Genomic DNA, 20869 nt, shown 5'->3' on the forward strand with positions numbered 1-20869 from the left:
TCACACTTTAAAATGGATTGAACATAGTTTAGATTCCACCATGAAAAAGATAACTAATGTGAATTTTTATTTTTCTGATGTGAGGTAAATGTATCTGTCTATTGAAATTCTCCATGGCTAAAGCATATGTAAACATGTGAAGTGGGTGGATCACGAGGTCAGGAGATAAGAGACCATCCTGGCCAACACGGTGAAACCTCGTCTCTACTAAAAATACAAAAATTAGCTGGGCATGGTGGTGGGCGCCTGTAGTCCCAGCTACTCAGGAGGCTGAGGCAGGAGAATCGCTTGAACCCTGGAGGCAGAGATTGCAGTGAGCCGAGATCGCGCCATTGCACTCCAGCCTGGCAACAGAGAGAGACTCTGTCTTAAAAATAATTTTTAAAAATGTGTTAAAATGGGTAAATTAATTCCATTTAAAAAAATGGATCATTGCTTGTTACATGGAGATCACTGTATTAAGTGGTTTAGGAGACAGTTGGCAGTGTCTGTGTAGTGGTTGTTCAAAATTATTTTTTATTAATGAGAATCAGATATTAATGAGAATCAAAGTTGTAAGTTTGGAATAAAATATCTCAAAGCTGTGTGGTAGAGCATCATGTGCTGTTCTTAGCATCTTTATGCGTTGGAATAATTTATCCTTTTGATTTTTTAGAAAGTTTTGTCTTATTTTAATTGACACATAAGTATACATAATTATGTGTACAGGTGTTGTTTCCATATGTGTATTCATTATATGATGATTAAATCTGGGTAATCAACAAAACTGTTGCCTAAAACATTTACCATTTATTTTGGTGACATCATTAAAAATGCTTTCTTCTGGCTATTCTGAAATATATAATACAAAATTGTTAACTCTTGTTATCCTACTGTGCAATAGAACACCAGAAATTTTTCTTCTTGTTTCACTGTAACTTTGTACTCTTTGACCAACCTCTTCCTATGTTTCTCTCTGGCAGTCACCATTCTACTCTCTACTTCTATGAGATCAACTGTTTCTGATTCCATGTAAGAGTGAGATCATGTGGTATTTGTCCTTCTGTGTCTGGCTTATTTCACTTAACATAATATCCTCCAGGTTGATCCATGTTGTTGCAAATGATGGGGTTTCATCATTTTTTATGGCTGAATAATATTTCATTGTGTATATGTACCACATCTTCTTTATCCATTCATCTGCTGATGGGCACTTAGGTTGATTTCATGTCCTGGCTATTGTGAATAGTGCTACAGTAAACATGGGAGTACAGATATAGCTTCAACATACTGACTTCATTTCCTTTGGAAATATATACCCAGCAGTGAGATTGCTGGATCATATGGTAGTTCTATTTTTAATTTTTTGAGGAAACTCCATACTGTTTTCCATAATGGTCTTACTAATTTACATTTCTACCAACAATGTATAAGGGTGCCCGTTTCTTCACTTCCTTGTCAACGCTTGTTATCTTTTATCTTTTTGTTAATAACCATTCTAAGTGGAATGAAGTTGTATTTCATTGTGGGTTTGACTTGCATTTCCCTGGTGATTAGTGACGTGGAGCATTTTTTCACACACCTGTCGGCCAATTGTATATCTTCTTCTGAGACATGTCATTTCAGATCTTTTACCCATTTTTTAACCTTTTTTTTCCTGCTATTGAGTTTTTTGAGCTTTTTATATATCTTATATATCCTAGGTATTAACCCCTTTTGGATATGAATATATAGTTTACAAGTATTTTCTTGCATTTTGTAGGTTGTATCTTCACCTGTTGATTGCTTTCTTTGCTGTGCAGAAGTTTTTTACTTTGATGTAATCTCATTTGTCTATTTTACTTTTATTGCCTGTCTGATAAAAAAAAAAAATCTTAGGCTCCTAGTTTCGTTCTTAAACTGTGAGATTTTGGATTGATCTTTGTATTTCTCTGAGTGTGATTTAGAAATATTTGCCTTCATTTGGTCTTTTTTTGTTTTCTCTTTAGCTTAACCAGCTCGAAAAAGCAGTGGAAGCAGCTCACACATTTTTCGTGGCAAACCCTGAGCACATGGAAATGCAGCAGAACATTGAGAATTACAGAGCAACAGCTGGTGTTGAAGCATTGCAACTGGTAGACAGAGAAGCCAAACCGCACTTGGTAAACTCTGTGGACCCCTGCCCTCACCACAGGGAGCTAAGTGCTCCTAAGTTTCATTTGAGTCGAAGCAAATTTCTATGAATGCATATCTCATAAAATTTATTCTCAAATTTTAGTAACATTTTTAGACTTTCAGAGTTCTCAGAATATAATGATCAGGCCTGAAAAAATTGAGATGATTTTTTAAAATTTTAATTAAAATTTTAAAAGTTGAATTAAAAAAACTAAAAAATTAAAAATTTTAAAATTAAGAGAAAATAAAAATTAACTTAGAAATTTGATAAAATATGATAAAAACGAGAACATCATATAATTATCTATAATCTTCTCTGAACTTTTCCAATACTTTTATTTTATACCTAGGAGGTGAGGCCAGTGTAAATTGTTCAGGATTATACTGTGATTTTCCAGCTCCCAGTCCAGTGGTTTGCCCATTGTACCTATACATTTCAAACTGAGGTTTTAAAAAGTGGTGTAATTCTTTGTATACACTAAACATTACTTGAAATCACATGTTGAAAGCCCTTTTTTTTTTTTTTTTAATTTTTGTTTTTGTTTTTGAGACGGAGTCTTGGTCTGTCACCCAGGCTGGGGTGCAGTGGCACAATCTCGGCTCACTGCAACCTCCACCTCCTGGGTTCACACCATTCTCCTGCCTCAGCCTCCCGAATAGCTGGGACTATAGGCGCTCACCACTACGCCCGGCTAATTTTTTGCATTCTTTAGTAGAGACGGGGTTTCACTGTGTTAGCCAGGATGGTCTCGATCTCCTGACCTCGTGATCTGCCTGCCTCAGCCTCCCAAAGTGCTGGGATTACAGGCGTGAGCCACCACGCCTGGCCTTTTTAAAAAATTTTTGACATCACCATTCTCAACATGTAGCCTCCAAAATTACTGCAGAAAAGGATAAGGGAAGACTTTAGGAAATATTTTTTTTAAAAAAACACAGGCAAGGCCTAAAAGTGGATGTCACTTCCACCGACATCTGTTGTCCTGCACTTGTTACATGGCCCTATCTATAGGCAAATGATTTCAAAAATACAGTCTTGCATGTGCTAAGGGAAAAAACCAAAATTGACTGATCACATAGCAGCCTATTTGCTCAGTAAGACCCCCCTCACTTGTAAGTATTTGAAGCCAGGAATGCTGTTCTTTATCTCCCAGTGCGACCCTTCTTCATCCCTCCTCAGCACAAGCAGTCAGTACCCCACCTACCGAAATGATCCTCAGTCAGCATAAACTATTCTCTTTGAAACTAAGAGGTTGTTTGTTTGTTTTGTTTTTTGTTTTGTTTTGTTTTGTCTGTTTCATTGCAGGAGAGTTACAATGCAGGAGTTAAACATTATGAGGCTGATGACTTTGAGTTGGCTATCAGGCACTTCGAACAAGCCCTAAGAGAATATTTCGTTGAAGATATAGAATGCCGAACCCTATGTGAGGGGCCTCAGAGATTTGAAGAATATGAGTATTTAGGGTATAAGACTGGTCTGTATGAAGCTATTGCAGGTAAAGCTTAGTTTTTCATTTTGTTTGTTTCTTGATTATAAAAATACTACTTGCGATTTATAAAAAACTATTCCAGCAAAATAGAAGAATATATTGTAAAAATAAAAGACTCTCATGTGTCTATCCCAGCCTATCTCCTGTAGAGAAATTTATGTAGTTAAAATTTTGGTGACTGTCTTCCCAAGCTTTTTCAGGTCCTTATGTAAAATATTTGTGTATTTATTTATAGTTATTATTTCATTTCTTATAAAATAGGACAATACTATATATATTGTTTTTCAACTTTTGTTGTTTTATTTTATGCTTAACAATATATTGTGGACTTCTTCTCATGTAAGTACATAGAGTCGTTTTATTGTATTTAATGGCTGGGTAATGCTCTGTTATATAAACACATTGGAATTTAATTGACTAGTCCTTTACTGATGAGTATTTAAGAGGTTGAAATTGTTCATTATTATAAACAATGTAGTAGCGAACACTTTGGTATAGTCTTCAACTACTTAAAATGTTTTGTTATTTAATAAGAATTTAATATATTACAAAGCAGCATTTAAAATAGTAGGTAATGCACATTATAGAATAATTTGGGAGATTGGCTAGTTAACCACTTATGAGGGGAAAGTGGGTTCTCTCCTGTATACCTTACACAAAAATAAGTTATATTTGTAATAACAATATAAGTGTAAAATATAGAACTGTTAGAAGAAAATGAGGGAAAATATTTGTATAATATTAGGAGAAGAAACGCTCTTCTTTTCTTTTTCTGAGACGGAGTTTCGCTCTTGTTGTCCAGGCTGGAGCACAAAGGTGCGATCTCGGCTCACCGCAATCTCCGCCTGCTGGATTCAAGCAATTCTTCTGCCTCAGCCTCCGGAGTAGCTGGGATTACAGGCATGCACCACTACACCTGACTAATTTTGTATTTTTTGTGGAGATGGAGTTTCTCCATGTTGGCCAGGCTGGTCTCGAACTCCTGACCTCAGGTGATCCGCCCACCTCGGCCTCCCAAAGTACTGGGATTATAGGCGTGAGCCAGCATGCCCAGCAGAAAAGCTCTTCTAAACATGACAAAAGACAAGAAAAATAAAAAACAAGTTAAAAACTTTACCTAAGATTTATAAGTACAGATTTATACAATAAACCAAGCTGATCTACAAACACAAATAGAAAGTATTGCAAAATATTTTGTAGGCAAAGTGTTAATATCTTTCATATTCAAAGAGAGCCTGTAAATTATTATTGTTCATAGTAATTTACTTCTTAATTATCAGTAGTAATAATAACCAATGCGGGCCGGGTGAGGTGGCTCACACCTGTAATCCCAGCACTCTGGGAGGCTGAGGCGGGCGGATCATGAGGTCAGGAGATCGAGACCATCCTGGCTAACACAGTGAAACCCTGTTTCTACTAAAAATATACATAAAAAAAAAAATTAGCCAGGTGTGGTGGTGGGCTCCTGTAGTCCCAGCTACTCGGGAGACTGAGGCAGGAGAATGGCGTGAACCTGGGAGGCAGAGCTTGTAGTGAGCTGAGATCGCGCCACTGCACTCCAGCCTGGGCGACAGAGCGAGACTCCATCTCAAAGAAAGAAAAAACAAACAATAATAATAATAATAACAAACACGTATGTAGCAATTGTGACGTACAAAGCACTTAACATATTTTTATCTATTTAATGCTTTAAGCAACTCTTATAGATACTATTATTACTTACTCTCCTCTCCCTTTTGTAAATGAGGAATTTTTATCTGAAAAAGATTAAGTGATGTGATTAGAGTGAAGCTGGAACTCATATTTGGACTTTTCTGAATCTAGAATCTATACTTTTAAGGTCTACGGAATTGAAAAGCAGGCAAAGGATAATTTATTAATAAATTTTTCACAAATATTTTTGAAGACACATTTTTTTCTGAGTTTTCCATATATGAAAAGCAATGTTCAACTTCATTTATGTACTAAAATGCCAGTGAATACAATCAGTTTACTCTCCCCAACTTCCAATGCTTCCAATCTTCCTAAAAAGCACTACTCATCTGGAAGCAGTGGCTCACGCCTGTAATCCTAGCACTTTGGGATTCCGAGGCAGGTGGATCACCTGAGGTCAGGAGTTTGAGACCAGCCTGGCCAACATGGTGAAACCCCATCTCTACTAAAATCCAATTCTTTAATAAGAACTTTCATGATTGGGCACGTGTGTATGTTTTCATTCATTCTCTCTCCCTCTCACACTCCCTCTTGCTTTTTGATTCCTTAAATATGCTATGCTTATTTCCACTTACAGATCTTCAAAGTGTTGTTTTCCTCTATCTCTTGGCTAAAGGCTTGTCCTGTTTAGTGCTCAATCTTCAGTGCCTAAGAAGAGTGACTGTAGTAGGTACTTAGTAAATACTGGTTAAATGAATGGGTTGATTAATGAATGAAGGAAGGAAGGAGATGACATAGCCATCAATCGCATAGCAGGGATTAAAATGGTTAAATACTCCATGTTTATGAGAATGTAGGTTTAGAATTATTGTTAAGAATTACTGTTAAGGTTTCTTATAGAGACAATTAGGTTATAGCTATCAAAAATTAGACTAGGAAGTAGACTGAAAATTAATATGTCAAATGACCAATTTGTGTCGCACCCAGTTACTCAAAATCAACTCAGTTCACCTAAATTCAATACAACGATCTCAATTATTGAGGATATTTTCCCAAAAGTTTTGTTTTCTTTTGGATCTCTGCAAGATCCAGTTGCCTAAATTTTTGGAATGTCAGTTTTATGTGTGGTTCACCTTTTAATTGCTATTTCTCTACACTTGATCTTGTATTTGGAAACGGCAGATTCTTCCTTTATTATAGTTAACTATGTTGTGGTTGTGGTGGGATATGCATCCTGCGTTTACTCCCACATTGGCCTCTACAGCTGCTTCTACCAATGGCCACCGAACAGTTTTGGCCAATGTCCTAGATCTGGTTTAGGAAGATTGACCGACGATTTCCCACAGATGAGCATTTAGTGATTTGCTCAAGGTCACCACAGCATGTTGGTAACTGGAAAAGAATAGAGATCTCATAACTCAGGTTCTTTAATTTTTAAGACTCAAACTTATTAAAAACATATTAATTGCACAGTGTCATTTAAGATATAAAGAAGGCAAGGGATATACCTAATAAAAGTAATATGACAGTTCTCACTATATAAATTCTTGTCTGGTTCAAAATTGTCCTAAATTAGGAATAAAACTGGCTTTTTAAATAGCAAATGTATTAGAAAATCAGAATATTTGAATTTTAGAGTTTGACATTAACAGTTGGGGAAAAATACAAATGGCTCCTGAATGCGGTTATTTATTACCAGCCCTGCTGTGAAACCCTAAAGGATATGTTTTTGTCACTCCTGTTTTGCTGCTATTTATATCCGCTTTGAAAAAATATTCCCATTCAGATTTTGAGTTCTTGGTGGGTATCTTTCACCTTTACCTTTTGCTTGTCACTTGGAATTAAAAGGAATGTGTATTGGAAAGTAAATAGAAATGCAAATGGTAAGTTGAGGAGGAGAAAACAGTTGAAGGTTGTTTGTTTTTGTTTTCTTAAGAAATAAAACAGCTGGTTATTTATTTCTAACATGCTAATCAAATAAATAGAACTCATTCTTCCTTCACATCCCCTGGACTGGGGTTAATAACCAGTGGGCTTTAGGGATTCTATTAGCTGTGCTATAAATCATTCAGTTGGCCAAGTTATGCAAAACTGGCATATTGCCCCACACCAGAAAATGCACATTTCCTTCCTGTTGTGTTTTGGGGTCCCTCTGCAAAATCATCAAGATCCAAGCCAAACTCAGACTAAACAGGGAACCTTTTGAAAAAAAGGCAGTTGTGGTAAATTAAATTGCACAGCTATGAGATCAAATGATTTCATCATCATCCTCAAAAGAACACACTCAGCACAGGCATGAAGGAACTATTCTTTCTGGAAAATACATCCATCTTCATTGTAAAAATCAGTCAAGATGAAACGTAGGAGGCATTTTCTTCTCTGGGACATTCACCACTTGTGTTTCCTCATCTCAGGCTTTGATAAGATAGAGTCCAGGGCCAAAGGGGGCATGCAAACCCCAACACTTCAGGACCGTCCAGCAAGAAGAATGGGAGCGATAGAAAGGGGAGTGAAGAGAAATAGGAAATAAAATGCTCATTTAAATTCCTTTCATCCTTCTCCCTAGTTTACCAGTCTCTGGTAAAGAATATACAATATCCCTAATATTTGAATATACAATGTCTAGGCGATAGACTAATTTATAACTGTGTAGAATAGGTTTCTGACCAATAGGCCTAAAAAAACAAAGAGTTTTTATTTCTCCTTTAGGACAAATTGGCTTGAAAATGTTAACAAAGAAAAAGAGCATTTTTGCTTCACTTCTCAGCCTGGATTTCCCACATCCATGGTTGTTTCTTTTTCCGAACCGTTCCTTAACATTTACTAGCATCTGAACTTCCATTTCCACTTCCAGGGCCCTTCGAACCATCTAAGATATCCAAAGAGGGGCCCCAAAGTTGTTAAATATGAAAACTGACATTCAGCTGGGTGTAGGTGGGGGAAAGTGGACTGTGGGGTATAAAGAGTGTGCATGGGAAGGGAAGAGTGAGGTACAGAGAACAGACTGTGAGCTAGAGGATTTGGAATCTGCTGTCGTTCTAGTGATCACTGATCAGGAGACCTTGGCAAGTCAACTACTTTCTTTGTAAAAAGGTTTTGCAGTCCGGAAGTGAGGATTAGAGTAATTTTGCTCTCCGAGTGTGGTGAGGTGAGGAATGCCTTGTGTCACTGTGACTGTGACGTTGACGTTTGGGGACTCAGCAGCCTGGAGGAACACATGTATTGGCTCTTGTCTTCCAGATCACTACATGCAGGTGCTTGTTTGTCAGCATGAATGTGTGAGGGAACTTGCCACCCGCCCTGGCCGCCTCTCACCCATTGAGAATTTTCTTCCTCTGCACTATGATTACCTACAGTTTGCCTACTATCGAGGTAAAGCATGGACCATCCGTGAAGACTTCTTGGGGGGTTTTGGTTCGTCACTACAGACATCACATTTTTGTAATTTAGCATCCAGACTTCTTCAGTTTATTATCAAAGCAATAGGAATGTATGCATTTCTTCTCTTCTGAGCTGCAGGACAAGAAGAGCAGAAGGGGAAATCACCAATGGGCAAAGTACAAAATGTAATGCTGTGATAATTTACTGAAAATTATACTAGATTGACATTTTGCATGATTTTTTAGACTTAATATTTCTTAACTCAATTTAAAAAGAACTTTGCAAAATCCTCTTCCTTCCCCAAAACAAAACATTATTTATTATCCTGGTGTTGATGGCACACAATGAATCATGTGCTGAAGTCATAAACAGTGAATCAAAGTTGAGAGAGTTGCTTAATTTTTATTAATCTTTTTAAAAATCAGGGTCATCTCAGAGTATATATATGTGTGTGTGCGCGTGCGTGTATGTGTGTATAAATACATACATACATATAAATACATACGTGTATATATATATACACACACATACATATATTGTAAATTTCCATTAGAAGAAATCCAATGTTGTGACCTTTTTCAAAACAAAGCATACATTTACAATTTCCCTTGTAATAGCTAAATATTTCTGTAATGAAAAGTTTATATTGGAAACATCCTTGTTAGTTCCTTTTAGTAGTTTGCTACTGTTGGATTTGCTCTAATTGTATAGTGAGGGATTTGAGGGGCTTCCTGCAGAACATCTGGGACTCTATGAAGGACTTTACATTAAAGTACCAGTTTATCACAAACTGCAGCCATGAAAAATAACATTTTAAAAGCACTTATATTACTCATACATTATGTACAAAATGGTACATTACTGTTGCAAAGGTCATCTTCTGGATGTTTACTTAACCCAAATTCAGTACAAAAACCAGAATTAACTCATACAATTCTGTTTATCTGTGTTAAAGAATAAAAGTTATCAGCAAACATCTTCAGATAAAAACTTGATAATTTGTGCAAAACAACTAGCACCAAAGCAGACCAAAGGTAATAACTTTTGAATACCTGAAATAATGTCTTTCCTTTTATCTGTGACTGTTTCTGCTTTTTCTGCTGAGCCTCAATTTATCTTCCCTCTTATCCATGTTTAACGTTGACTTCTGTAGACATGTTGATGGCCTCCCTTTAAAATCCTTTGGACAGACCTAAGCTGACTCTAATGCTGCAACTCCTTTGTCTTTCAGTTGGTGAGTATGTGAAAGCCCTGGAATGTGCCAAAGCCTATCTTCTGTGCCACCCAGATGACGAGGATGTCCTAGACAATGTGGATTACTATGAGAGTCTGCTGGATGATAGCATTGACCCAGCATCCATTGAGGCCAGAGAGGTGAGACCAATGTTTTGAAAAGAAATTCTTGATTCTGCATGTGTTCTGGGAAGAGGTGACAAAAATATAACCCTGGTCTTAAAGATACCTAACAATTTAGCAAAGGTTCTAGAACTCAGTTCTTTCCAATTTTATTTACGCCGGAGGCACATTTTTTTTTTTTTTTTTTTTTTTTTTTTGAGACGGAGTCTCACGCTGTTGCCCAGGCTGGAGTGCAGTGGCGCAATCTCGGCTCACTGCAAGCTCCGCCTCCTGGGTTCACGCCATTCTCCTGCCTCAGCCTCCTGAGTAGCTAGGACTACAGGCGCCCGCCACCGCGTCCGGCTAATTTTTTGTATTTTTAGTAGAGACGGGGTTTCACTGTGGTCTCGATCTCCTGACCTTGTGATCCGCCGGCCTCGGCCTCCCAAAGTGCTGGGATTACAGGCTTGAGCCACCGCGCCCGGCCTCCGGAGGCACATTTTTATTCACACATGCTAGCGAGTGAAAGTATGTTGAGATGGGGCCATGTCTTGCAACTCTGAATATTTGTTAGCTCACTTGTGACTATCTAATGAAAATATTGCCACCTGAACATTTATCATATCTGTTACCTGTTATTTAACAGATATGTTACCTGTCTTTATTTATATGTTACCTGTCTTTCTTTACTTATTTTTCTCTAGGATTTAACAATGTTTGTGAAACGTCATAAGCTAGAATCTGAGCTGATCAAATCAGCTGCAGAAGGTCTGGGGTTTTCATACACTGAACCGGTAAGAGGAAAGAAGAAATGTTTATTAAAATAATGACTCAGTGGAATTCTTTTTATGTTTTTATTACCTGCCTCCATTTTTGCCATTTACTTCAAAAAGCTAAGATTTTAATGCCCTCCTTGAGGTAAAAATAGGGGTGGGAGATATTTACTCAATATATCTGATGAACTTTAAAAGACTAATGGATTTCCACATCTGTCATTCCATGTTAATGAGGTCCAAAGTCAAAAGCAAATCTACTGGGTAAAAGTGTTTTGTGTATAACTCATTTGCCCCGGGAATGTTTCATTTTCCTAAATTCCAGATGTGGTGTTTTAGTTTTTCTTTTAATGCTTGTATATTACCTAAACATTAAAGAGAATTCAAAATACTGTCAGTCACAATCCTACCACCCATCACGCTGACTTCACCCCATTTTTTCATGTTGTCTTCTAATCATCGTCTATATGAAGACTTATCTTTTGCAGAAACATATGCTATGGTATAAAGAGATCTGTATTCTGATTTTTATTTAAGAAGATATCATAAGAAATTTCTACATTTGTATAACTTTAAAAGGTATTTTTAGATACATTTTAGTATCTAAAAAGTAGGTAGAATTTAGAATTTTAGATAGGTAGAATTGATGTACAATAAATAAATGAACTCTTCTGCTGAACATTTGAATTATTTCTGATTTTTGAATTATACGAAATGCATTAAGCATTTTTCTCTATTGAACTATGTCCTTAAAATAAATTCCTAAGAGTGGAATTATTCTGTCATCAAAGGATATAAGGTTTTAAATTTCTTGAAACTAAATTGCTTTTCTAAGAGAATTCTCTTAGAAATTATTTATTATTAATTTACAATTATATATACTCATATATGATTACTAAGAGAATAAATAATTCTCTTGGAATTATTTATTTTCACGCTATTTTAATACTAACACTATCTCATGTGGGAAGATTTAGTGACTCCTCTAAAGTCTCATACCTCACAACAGATTGAACAGGCGTTTGAATCCTAGTAATGCACAAAAGTACCATTTTACCACAAATTTATCAGCAGTAAGAAATAACATTTTAAAATCACTTTTATTATTTATATATTATATATGAAATAATACATCATTTTAACTTATAATTTTTTGATGACCAGCAAGAATAAACCTTTTCACGTATTAACTATTTTTCCTCTTCTTTTAATTATTTGGCCATGGGTTTGTTCATTTATCCATTGATTACTATGTAAGTTCTTCAAATGATATACAAGTTAATACATTTATAAAATTATTTATAATATGTCCATTTACAACCTTTTTTCATTTCTTATGTCATGTTTTTATAGGCACACTTTTTAAAATGGGTTAATTTTAATGTACTATTTCCAATACAACACCTACTAATATATTAATATTTATATCTGGTCTTACTTATTATTCTTTAAAAATTGTGTTATCCAAGAGACCTTAGAATATGTTGTTTACTAATTTCATGATATATGCAGATGATTATTCAGGCTGGATTTTGTTTGTTTGTTTTATTCAGAAAACATAAAGAAGTTGAACTGAATACTCTTTGAAATGTTTTTCTGCCACCAAATTCCAAGTCACTTTCTTGGACAAAAGGATGGATATCTAGGCTAATTCCATACTATTTAAAACATTGATTTGTATTTCATTTTGTCCTTGCCAAATCTCCACTAACTTTAGCCTTCTTTTGCATTAATCTATAAAATATAAATATATTGTATCTTTACACAATATACAAAATTCCTAAATTATAGATCTTTTGAATGTTTTGTGCATATTTTATTTTACCTTAATTCTGTAAGTGATGTTTTAGTGACAAAATTCCTGCATTTTTTTTTAATTGATTCAAAACAGAATTATTGGATCAGGTATGGAGGACGACAGGATGAGAATCGGTAAGTCCATTCAGAATACAAACTGTTTTTTTTATGAAGAGAAATACTTAGTATCATAACCTATCATAGAGAAATGTAGCTCTATGAAATAGGCAAGGGGATATAGTAAAATAATTGTAAGCTGTGAGTTAGGAGTTCTGCAGCCGGGTCCCAGCTCTTCCTGCCACATTTTTGTAACCTTAGGTAATATATCTTCTGCTTTCTGGGTCTCATGTTTTTTTTTTTTTTCTTCCTTCCAGAAAAAAAAGAGTTAAATCAGGCAATCTCTATGTGCTAACATTCCATGATTCCAAATCTGAGAAGATTGGATATTGTTTTTGATTTATTAACAGAAAAAACTATGAAATGGGTTTTTTGATGGTGAATTCCCTTACCGTATTTACTTGAAATAATGAAGTTCAGAAAGTTACACTGCAAGCTAAAATATTAGGTGTCACTAACTGAATCAGAAATCAAGAAAGCTCATTATTTAAGGTGACAAAAGTCAATTTACATCTTTTAAAGAACTGAAACTCAGAAGGTTAGAAACACCTGCTTGAGATCACATGGTCCAGCTTATTGATTTTCAAATTGGGAAACTGAGGTCCTGACAAAGCAAGCAACCTGCTTAGAGTCTCATCACAAAGGAAGGACAGATCCAGATCTGCTTCTTAGAATCTTGAGGTCTTTCACTAGGCTTCAAAAACTCAATCCTTCGGTGGCATAAGATAACCTCAAGAGATCCAAGAATGTATATACACATTTGGATTTGTTTGATTTTTACATATATAAAGGACAGCCTGCTATCATTTGTGCATTTGCAAATGACAAACCTGAGTCTTCTTTCTCACAATAGTCAAGAACTACTACATTATGACATAATTGATTTCAATCCAACAAGTGTTCAATGATGCACTCCATGTTCCAGGCCCCATTGGACACTCTGAGCATTATAAAGATGCGCATGATAAATTTTTCCTACTTGAGATTAGCGACTAATCTGAAAAGGGTTACATTATGAATACAATTAATTGTAATAAAGGTTGCTAAGAAGATTTAGAGGAGTGAAATAAGGCAAACTCACTGAGGAAATAGAGAACTTCATAGAGGCAGTGACATTTAATTTGACTTTAAAAGATGGGTGAACTTGTGTACAACAAAATACACAATATAGAGTCATAGACTACCTGGGTAAAGTATTCTTTGCCTTTGAGCATCGTTTTTCAATGACAAATTGCCATTTTAAATTTTTTGAATGCGCAGGGTCCCTTCAGGTGTCAATGTAGAGGGAGCAGAAGTTCACGGATTGTCAATGGGAAAAAAGTTATCACCCAAGATAGATCGAGACCTAAGAGAAGGTAAGTAGCTGTGGGCTTTTACTCTATAAAGGAGGGGAAGGGGAAGATGGGGCTTGACCAGTTCTTTTCCAGATCAAGGAAGAACCCACTTTCTCTAGAAAATAAAGAATAGGACTAAACTACTACACTCCCTAGTAGTCTGAAAGCAAGATTACAAAAAGAAAAAGAATGTCTTAGATTTGTGTATTATTATCGTAGGTTTCCAAAAGAAAGAAAGAAAGAAAAAAAGCCTCCAAATTCACTCCCTGGTCTGTTTCCCAAGGAATCTTGCATGGTCATCACCATTCTCAGAATACCGGAGGCTTAGCAATTTCCTATGGCTTACTTCTGTTACACAGTCAGTAAGAGCTAGGTAGTGTGGGACAGACTGTATATCAGAGGAACTTGGAGAGGAGACCAGCCACATGGGATATTAGATTAGTTAACCTTAGATGCTTGAAACACGTAGATCTGAGCAGGGCCTTCAGAGAAAGCAGAATGTAGTAGGATGCATGGATGTAGAGGGAACCATTCTAGTGGTTAAAAGAAACTGAGCAAAGGCACAGAGATGAAGCAAGGGAACATTATGTGCCTACTTATGTAAGATGAAAATTAGTGGGGACACAGGTGGAATGTTGCCGAAAACAGTTTTTAAGTAGAGCCAAGCATTGTTAGATTAATAAAAACTATTAGCAATAGTAATGCTAACAGCAGTAGTAATTCTTAACAATTATTATTTCTATACGTTTTATGATTTCCCAGCAAATTTGCACACAATTTATTTATTTGCACACTGTTTTAATATTAAACAGCATCTCATGTAGGAAGAGTTAGTGACTTCTCGAAAGTCTCAGAAGCTCAGAACAGGCACTTGAACCCAGACCTTTGACCCAAAATCCCATTTTCTCTTCTTTACCTCCTGCATGAAACAGAATTGTGTAGTAACAAAAATGTATCACCTATTGATTAAATAATTGCAAGACAACAAGAGGCTTTCAAAATGCTGCATTGGGAAGAAGTACAGTACTTCTTTCCCCAGGAGACCTTGTCAGCACATTCCTCTGATTTGAAAACTTTTGGCTCCCTACAACTCTCACATTTCCCATCCCTTTCCTTCCTTAGCTTCCAAGTCAGTTTGAAGCAGTAAACAGGATAATATGCTCATTTAATCTGACCTGGACCTCAGTTTGCAGCCACAAAGCCCAGGCTGTTTTACAAATGCCAGAGAGTTCATGGTCAGCCAGAGTTCATGTTGCCTTTTAGGCTGAGAAATCACCCAGGAAGTTCATGCCAATAAGCCAACACATTGCTGTAAATGTTTGGGAAACTCCAGGACAGTTGCCAGATTTCAAAGCATTTTTTTTCCCCCTGGCTACCAGGGAATCTGGTGTCCAGCAACTGGCTGGAAGGTTAATAGAAGAGCAGGACAGAAGACTACATGTGATGGAGAAGGATCATGATTAATTGGGCTACCCAAATCTACCACTTCTACAGAATTGTCTAGATCGAAGTGGCTAATGGATTGTAGGATGGAATGTTTTCTGGGAAACTACTGGTCTGAAGGAAAAACAAACAAACTTTTTTGCCTACCACACTCTCATATTCAATACAAAATACTTCTGTGGCCAGGTATGTGTGAGGTTTCACCCACACGCACCAGTAATTCTCCAGTGGATAGCAACTGAGTGTGAGATAATCCAATTCAGTTCTGACACTCTCTGGAAATAGTGTCAGATCCCACAGGTTAAGGGCTTAGCCCACAAGACTACTCCCATTTCAGATGCCTATTGCAAGTATAAGATGTTACCTGTACTTCTGGCCGGGCGCGGTGGCTCAAGCCTGTAATCCCAGCACTTTGGGAGGCCGAGACGGGCGGATCACGAGGTCGGGAGATCGAGACCATCCTGGCTAACATGGTGAAACCCCGTCTCTACTAAAAAAATACAAAAAACTAGCCGGGCGAGGTGGCGGGCGCCTGTAGTCCCAGCTACTGGGGAGGCTGAGGCGGGAACCCGGGAGGTGGAGCTTGCAGTGAGCTGAGATCCGGCCACTGCACTCCAGCCTGGGCGGCAGAGCGAGACTCCGTCTCAAAAAAAAAAAAAAAAAAAAAAAAAAAAAGATGTTACCTGTACTTCTGACCAACCTCTTGTTGACCAGCTACAAACCAGTGTTCCCGTGATCCTGACTTTGGGTTAGGTTAATTTGCTAGAGCATCTCACAGAACTCAGGGGAACTCCTGTGTTTACTGGTTTCTCACAAAGGATGCAGATGAACAGCTAGATGAAGAGGTACATAGGGCAAGGTATGGGGGGATGGGAGGAGGAGCTTCCATGCCCTCCGTGGGCAAACCAGCCTCCCAGCATCTCCGCGTGCTCAGCAACCTAGAAGCTCATCAAATCTTGTTGTTCAAGAGTTTTTATAGAGCTTGATCTGCAGGCCCCAAACTCCTTTCCCAGAGGCCTGTGGGTGGGGCTAAAGGTTTCACTTTCCTAATCACTTGGTCTTTCTGGTGACCAGCCCCATTCTGAGTCTTTTCAGGGTCCCTACCCTAATTCACCTCATCGGCATAAGCTTAAGTGTGATTAAAAGGATCTCATTATGAGTAAAAATGGACACTCTTATCCCTTGGGAAATTCCAAGGGATTTAGGAGTTCTGTGCCAGAAACAAGCGATAAAGACCAGCATATTTCTTATTATATCACCACTAAAAAGCCTGTTGTCCAGTCATCAGATACCTAATTAGGATCTAAATTAAGAACAATTGCAGATAGAGACAAAGTTTCCAACCAGAAAACACTTTCATATCTTTTTTTTTTTGAGATGGAGTCTTGCTCTGTCCCCCAGGCTGGAGTACAGTGGCATGATCTTGGCTCAGTGCAATGTCTGCCTCCAGGGTTGAAGCAATTCTTCTGTCTCAGCCTCCTGAGTAGCTGGGACTACAAGCGTGGGCCACCACACCAGACTAATTTTTGTGTTTTTAGTAGAGACAAGGTTTCACCATATTGGCCAGGCTGGTCTCGAACTCATGACCTCATTATCCTCCCGCCTCAGCCTCCGAAAGTGCTGGGATTACAGGCATGAGCCACTGCGCTCAGCAACATTTTCATATCTTAATTTCACTAAAATGGGATGTCAGGGAGGCATGTGTTGCAGAATAAAGTATACTTCAGCTTTTCTCATCTTCCCCAAAGAGATCGTCATCTACTCTGGATGCCTAATAGTGTTTAGTATTTAGTATTATTCCTACTGGACAGCTCCTAAGCATTACGATGGGGTGACTCAGGGCTATTTACATCCCACAGTGGCTTCAGTCCATGAAACATGCGTGATATGGTAAGTCACTAAAAAACATTGCTGTCACTTGTCCATTCTCCTTTCACTCACCAGATTTATTTTATTTTATTTTATTTTATTTTATTGTATTGTATTTTATTTTATGTTTCTGAGACAGAGTCTCACTCTGTCACTCAGACTGGAGTACAGTGACGTGATCTCAGCTCACTGCAACCTCTGCCTCCTGGGTTCAAGTGATTCTCCTGCCTCAGCCTCCCGAGTAGCTGGGATTACAGGTGCATGCCACCATGCCCGGCTAATTTTTTTATTTTTATTTTTTAAGTAGAGACGGGGTTTCACCATCTTGATCAGGCTGGTCTCGAACTCCCGACCTCAGCTGATCCACCTGGCTCGGGCTTTCAAAATGCTGGGATTACAGACCTGAGCCACCATGCTCAGCCCACCCACCAGATTTTTAAAGGTTGTGATGGATATGATTCCAAAGTCAGTAGAGGGATAGTAGAAACAATGTTGAATAAACCTGGAATCGGGAAGCTTAGTTTCTGGGATTATCTTAGTCTGATATGCTCCATGGTGATGAAGATCTAGTGACTCTATTTCTCCGGGCCCCATGATTTTTATCTATGAAAGAAGGATAGTAACTGTTTTAAGATGGTGAACATAAAAAGTTCATTTATTTATTTATTTATTTTTTTAAGAGTCAGAGCCTCGCTCTGTTGCCCAAGCTGGAGTGCAGTGGGGGTGATCTTGGCTCACTGCAACCTCCGCATCCCGGGTCAAAGTGATTCTCCTGCGTCAGCCTCCTGAGTAGCTGGGATTATAGGCACGTACCACCATGCCTGGCAAATTTTTTTTGTATTTTAGTAGAGATAGGGTTTCACTGTGTTGCACAGGCTGGTCTCGAACTCCTGAGCTCAGGCAATCTGCCCGCCTCAGCCTCTCAAAGTGCTAGGATTACAGGTGTGAACCACCGTGTCTGGCCTTTTTTTTTTTTTTTTTCTTAAACTGTGAAAGGCTGAATTCATATAAGGGCTTGTTAGCCTGCCTACCCCATCATGCTTTGTATGACACTATCGAATTTCTGATAATGTGATTCTTCTTGCCATGAGCCAGACAGGGAGTACAAGGGAGTACTTTCTTAGATGATCCCTTTTTGTTGCAACCAGAGAGTCAGAGCCAGGCACATACTTTATGAATGAGAGAAGAATTAAGTTGTTTGACTCAATCTTCTTGGACTGTGGTTAAGAATTGGCTGAAGCCATCAAATGAGGCCCCAGAAACCACAATTTACTGGACTACATTTTAATTTTTATTTTCATGTTTTCCTCTGTCTGGTGTGCTACTAGTCGTATGTAGGCTGGTTGACTTGTCTGTTGAATGATAGGGTTTCATTTATCTTTTTTTTCCTTTTGGTTACTGGATGGGTAGGGGGTCATTTTTGTTAAATGTACGTGTGGGAAATATCTGTGTAAAATTCTATACTTACTAATATTAATGATTACGTTAGCTACATGAAAGGCAGATTTCTAATGCAGATTCTCCTGGAACCCAAAATTCAGATATTTAAGACTCCATGTGGAAATTCTTCCTTCACTTGATCTTTGCATGTTACTTATGAAATGCTAGGAGAATTGTCTATTTCCCAGTAGCCTTCTCTTAAGGCTCTATGCTTATTAAGGTGTCTCAGTCAGAACTTATTACAGTATTCCAAGTGTAGCTTGTTAATTCAACAATAATGATAGTAATGATAATATATACTTATAATGGAGCTTAAGACTGATAGACATTTTCCTAAATATTTTAGTTTTGCTAACTTTCAAAATCATATTTTGAAAATAAGCTAATTATGTTTAAAATAATACACCTTCAATGTAGAAAAAGAGAAAAACTTGGCAAAGTATAAACCAACTTAATTCACTAGATCTCTCATCTGTCTTTCATTTATATTTTAGTTTTATATTAGCAAATGCTTTTCAGTGAATCTACAAGTATCTCATCTTTCTTGTTGAAGGAACATTTCTTTTTATATTTCTAAATTGGAATGGAATATACAGTTCACTTTTCCAAATATTCGAGGGAAGGCCTATCTCAATTTGACTACAAATCTTAATCAGCTACATAGATTAGAGCAGCCTTTTCCAAATTGCCTTCCATGCTAAGATGTTTTGGGGGGATTTTTAAAAGACTACTTGGCTGGGCGTGGTGGCTCATGCCTCTAATCCCAGCACTTTGGGAGGCTGAGGAGGGAGGATGGCTTGAGTCCAGGAGTTGGAGACCAGCTTGGGCAACATAACAAGACCCTGAAAACAAAACAAAACAAAACAAAACAAAAACAAACAAACAAAAAAACACAAAAAACTAGGCATGGTGGCATGTGCCTGCAGTTCCAGCTACTTGGGAGTCTGAGGTGGGAGGATCACTTGAGGACAGGAGGTCAAGGCTGCAGTGAGCCATGATGATGGTGCCACTGCACTCCAGCCTGAGTGACAGTGAGACCTTGTCAAATAAATTTTTTAAAGACTACTATTTTATTGTTGTGAAAAAAATAACAAAAATATAGCAGCTTATGAAAATATCCATTTATTATCTCATAGTTTCTGTGGGGTAAGAGTCTGCAGAGAATGTAACTGTGTCCTTGGCTGCAGGCTCTCTCACCGGTTTCAGTCAAGCTGTTGACCAGGGCTGAGGTCTCTTCTGAGGCTTGACTGGGGAGGATCTTCTTCCAAGTTAGATAACAGAATTCAGTTCCTAAAAAGTTGTTGGACTATGGCCTGTTAGTTTCTAGTTGGTTGTTGGCTGGAGGATGCCCTCTATTTCTTGACATGTGATCCTCTCCAGTATGACCACTCGCTTCACAGCCTGCCAGTGGAGAAGGCAAGAGACTGAGTCTATTAGCAAGATAGAAGTTGCAATCTTATGTAACGTAGTCACAGAAATGACACCTAATCACTTTTGTCATATTCTGCTGCTTAGAAGTAAGTTCCAGGTTCTACTTGCACTTGTGGGAAGCAAATTGCACAGCTGTATGAATGTCGGCAGGCAATGATCATTGCAGTCCATCGTAAAGTCTCTGCTACAGGAAGGAAGTTGGGGGAGTCAGGGAGGGAGAGCGTTGTATTCAATTAAGGCTAAAAACTGCTGCATATTATATCACTGTTTAGAACATTAATAAGGCTGTTCACATATTAAAAGTTCTGAGACATCCTCTTATATTTTATTTAACCCAGTACTTTCCCAGAACTTTCAATGAAACAAAATTTGAGAAATAGTGAATTGTAGCAAAGCATATTTTTCTATTCAATTAAAAGATGTGATACTGAAACAGGGGGCTTATGGATATATTCTTGGGTTCCAAAAATTCCATATTTATAAATTTTGATGACAATTTTCAAAAATTAAGAGAAGCAATTAGGGGTTACATAAGGGATCAACTTCTAGCCAGGTGGTATCATGGGATTCCATAGTTCAGTGGGCACAGTTATGGTCATATTGATACCAATTAATAACACTTCAGTGATTAAAGACTAGAAATAAATGAAATACGATGAACTTATAAATAATGTAT

The 20869-nt window shown here is 37.6% G+C and overlaps 1 protein-coding gene across 3 annotated transcripts in view; it reads left to right on the top strand.

Annotated features, from left to right (window-relative positions):
• P3H2 (prolyl 3-hydroxylase 2) overlaps nt 1–20869 on the top strand; it is a 169145-nt gene that overhangs the window by 127085 nt on the left and 21191 nt on the right. For all 3 annotated transcript variants that reach the window (XR_013413491.1, XM_077991166.1, XM_001092797.5), the window contains exons 2-8: nt 1968–2120; nt 3437–3626; nt 8514–8645; nt 9886–10028; nt 10694–10783; nt 12654–12694; nt 13937–14031. Coding sequence is in view for 2 of the 3 variants with exons in the window: in XM_001092797.5 (XP_001092797.3) it covers nt 1968–2120; nt 3437–3626; nt 8514–8645; nt 9886–10028; nt 10694–10783; nt 12654–12694; nt 13937–14031 (844 nt within the window). In the remaining variant the exon portion in view is untranslated. The remainder of the gene's footprint in view (nt 1–1967; nt 2121–3436; nt 3627–8513; nt 8646–9885; nt 10029–10693; nt 10784–12653; nt 12695–13936; nt 14032–20869) is intronic.

Source organism: Macaca mulatta, chromosome 2 (genome assembly GCF_049350105.2).
Source record: "Macaca mulatta isolate MMU2019108-1 chromosome 2, T2T-MMU8v2.0, whole genome shotgun sequence".
Taxonomy (NCBI): domain Eukaryota; kingdom Metazoa; phylum Chordata; class Mammalia; order Primates; family Cercopithecidae; genus Macaca; species Macaca mulatta.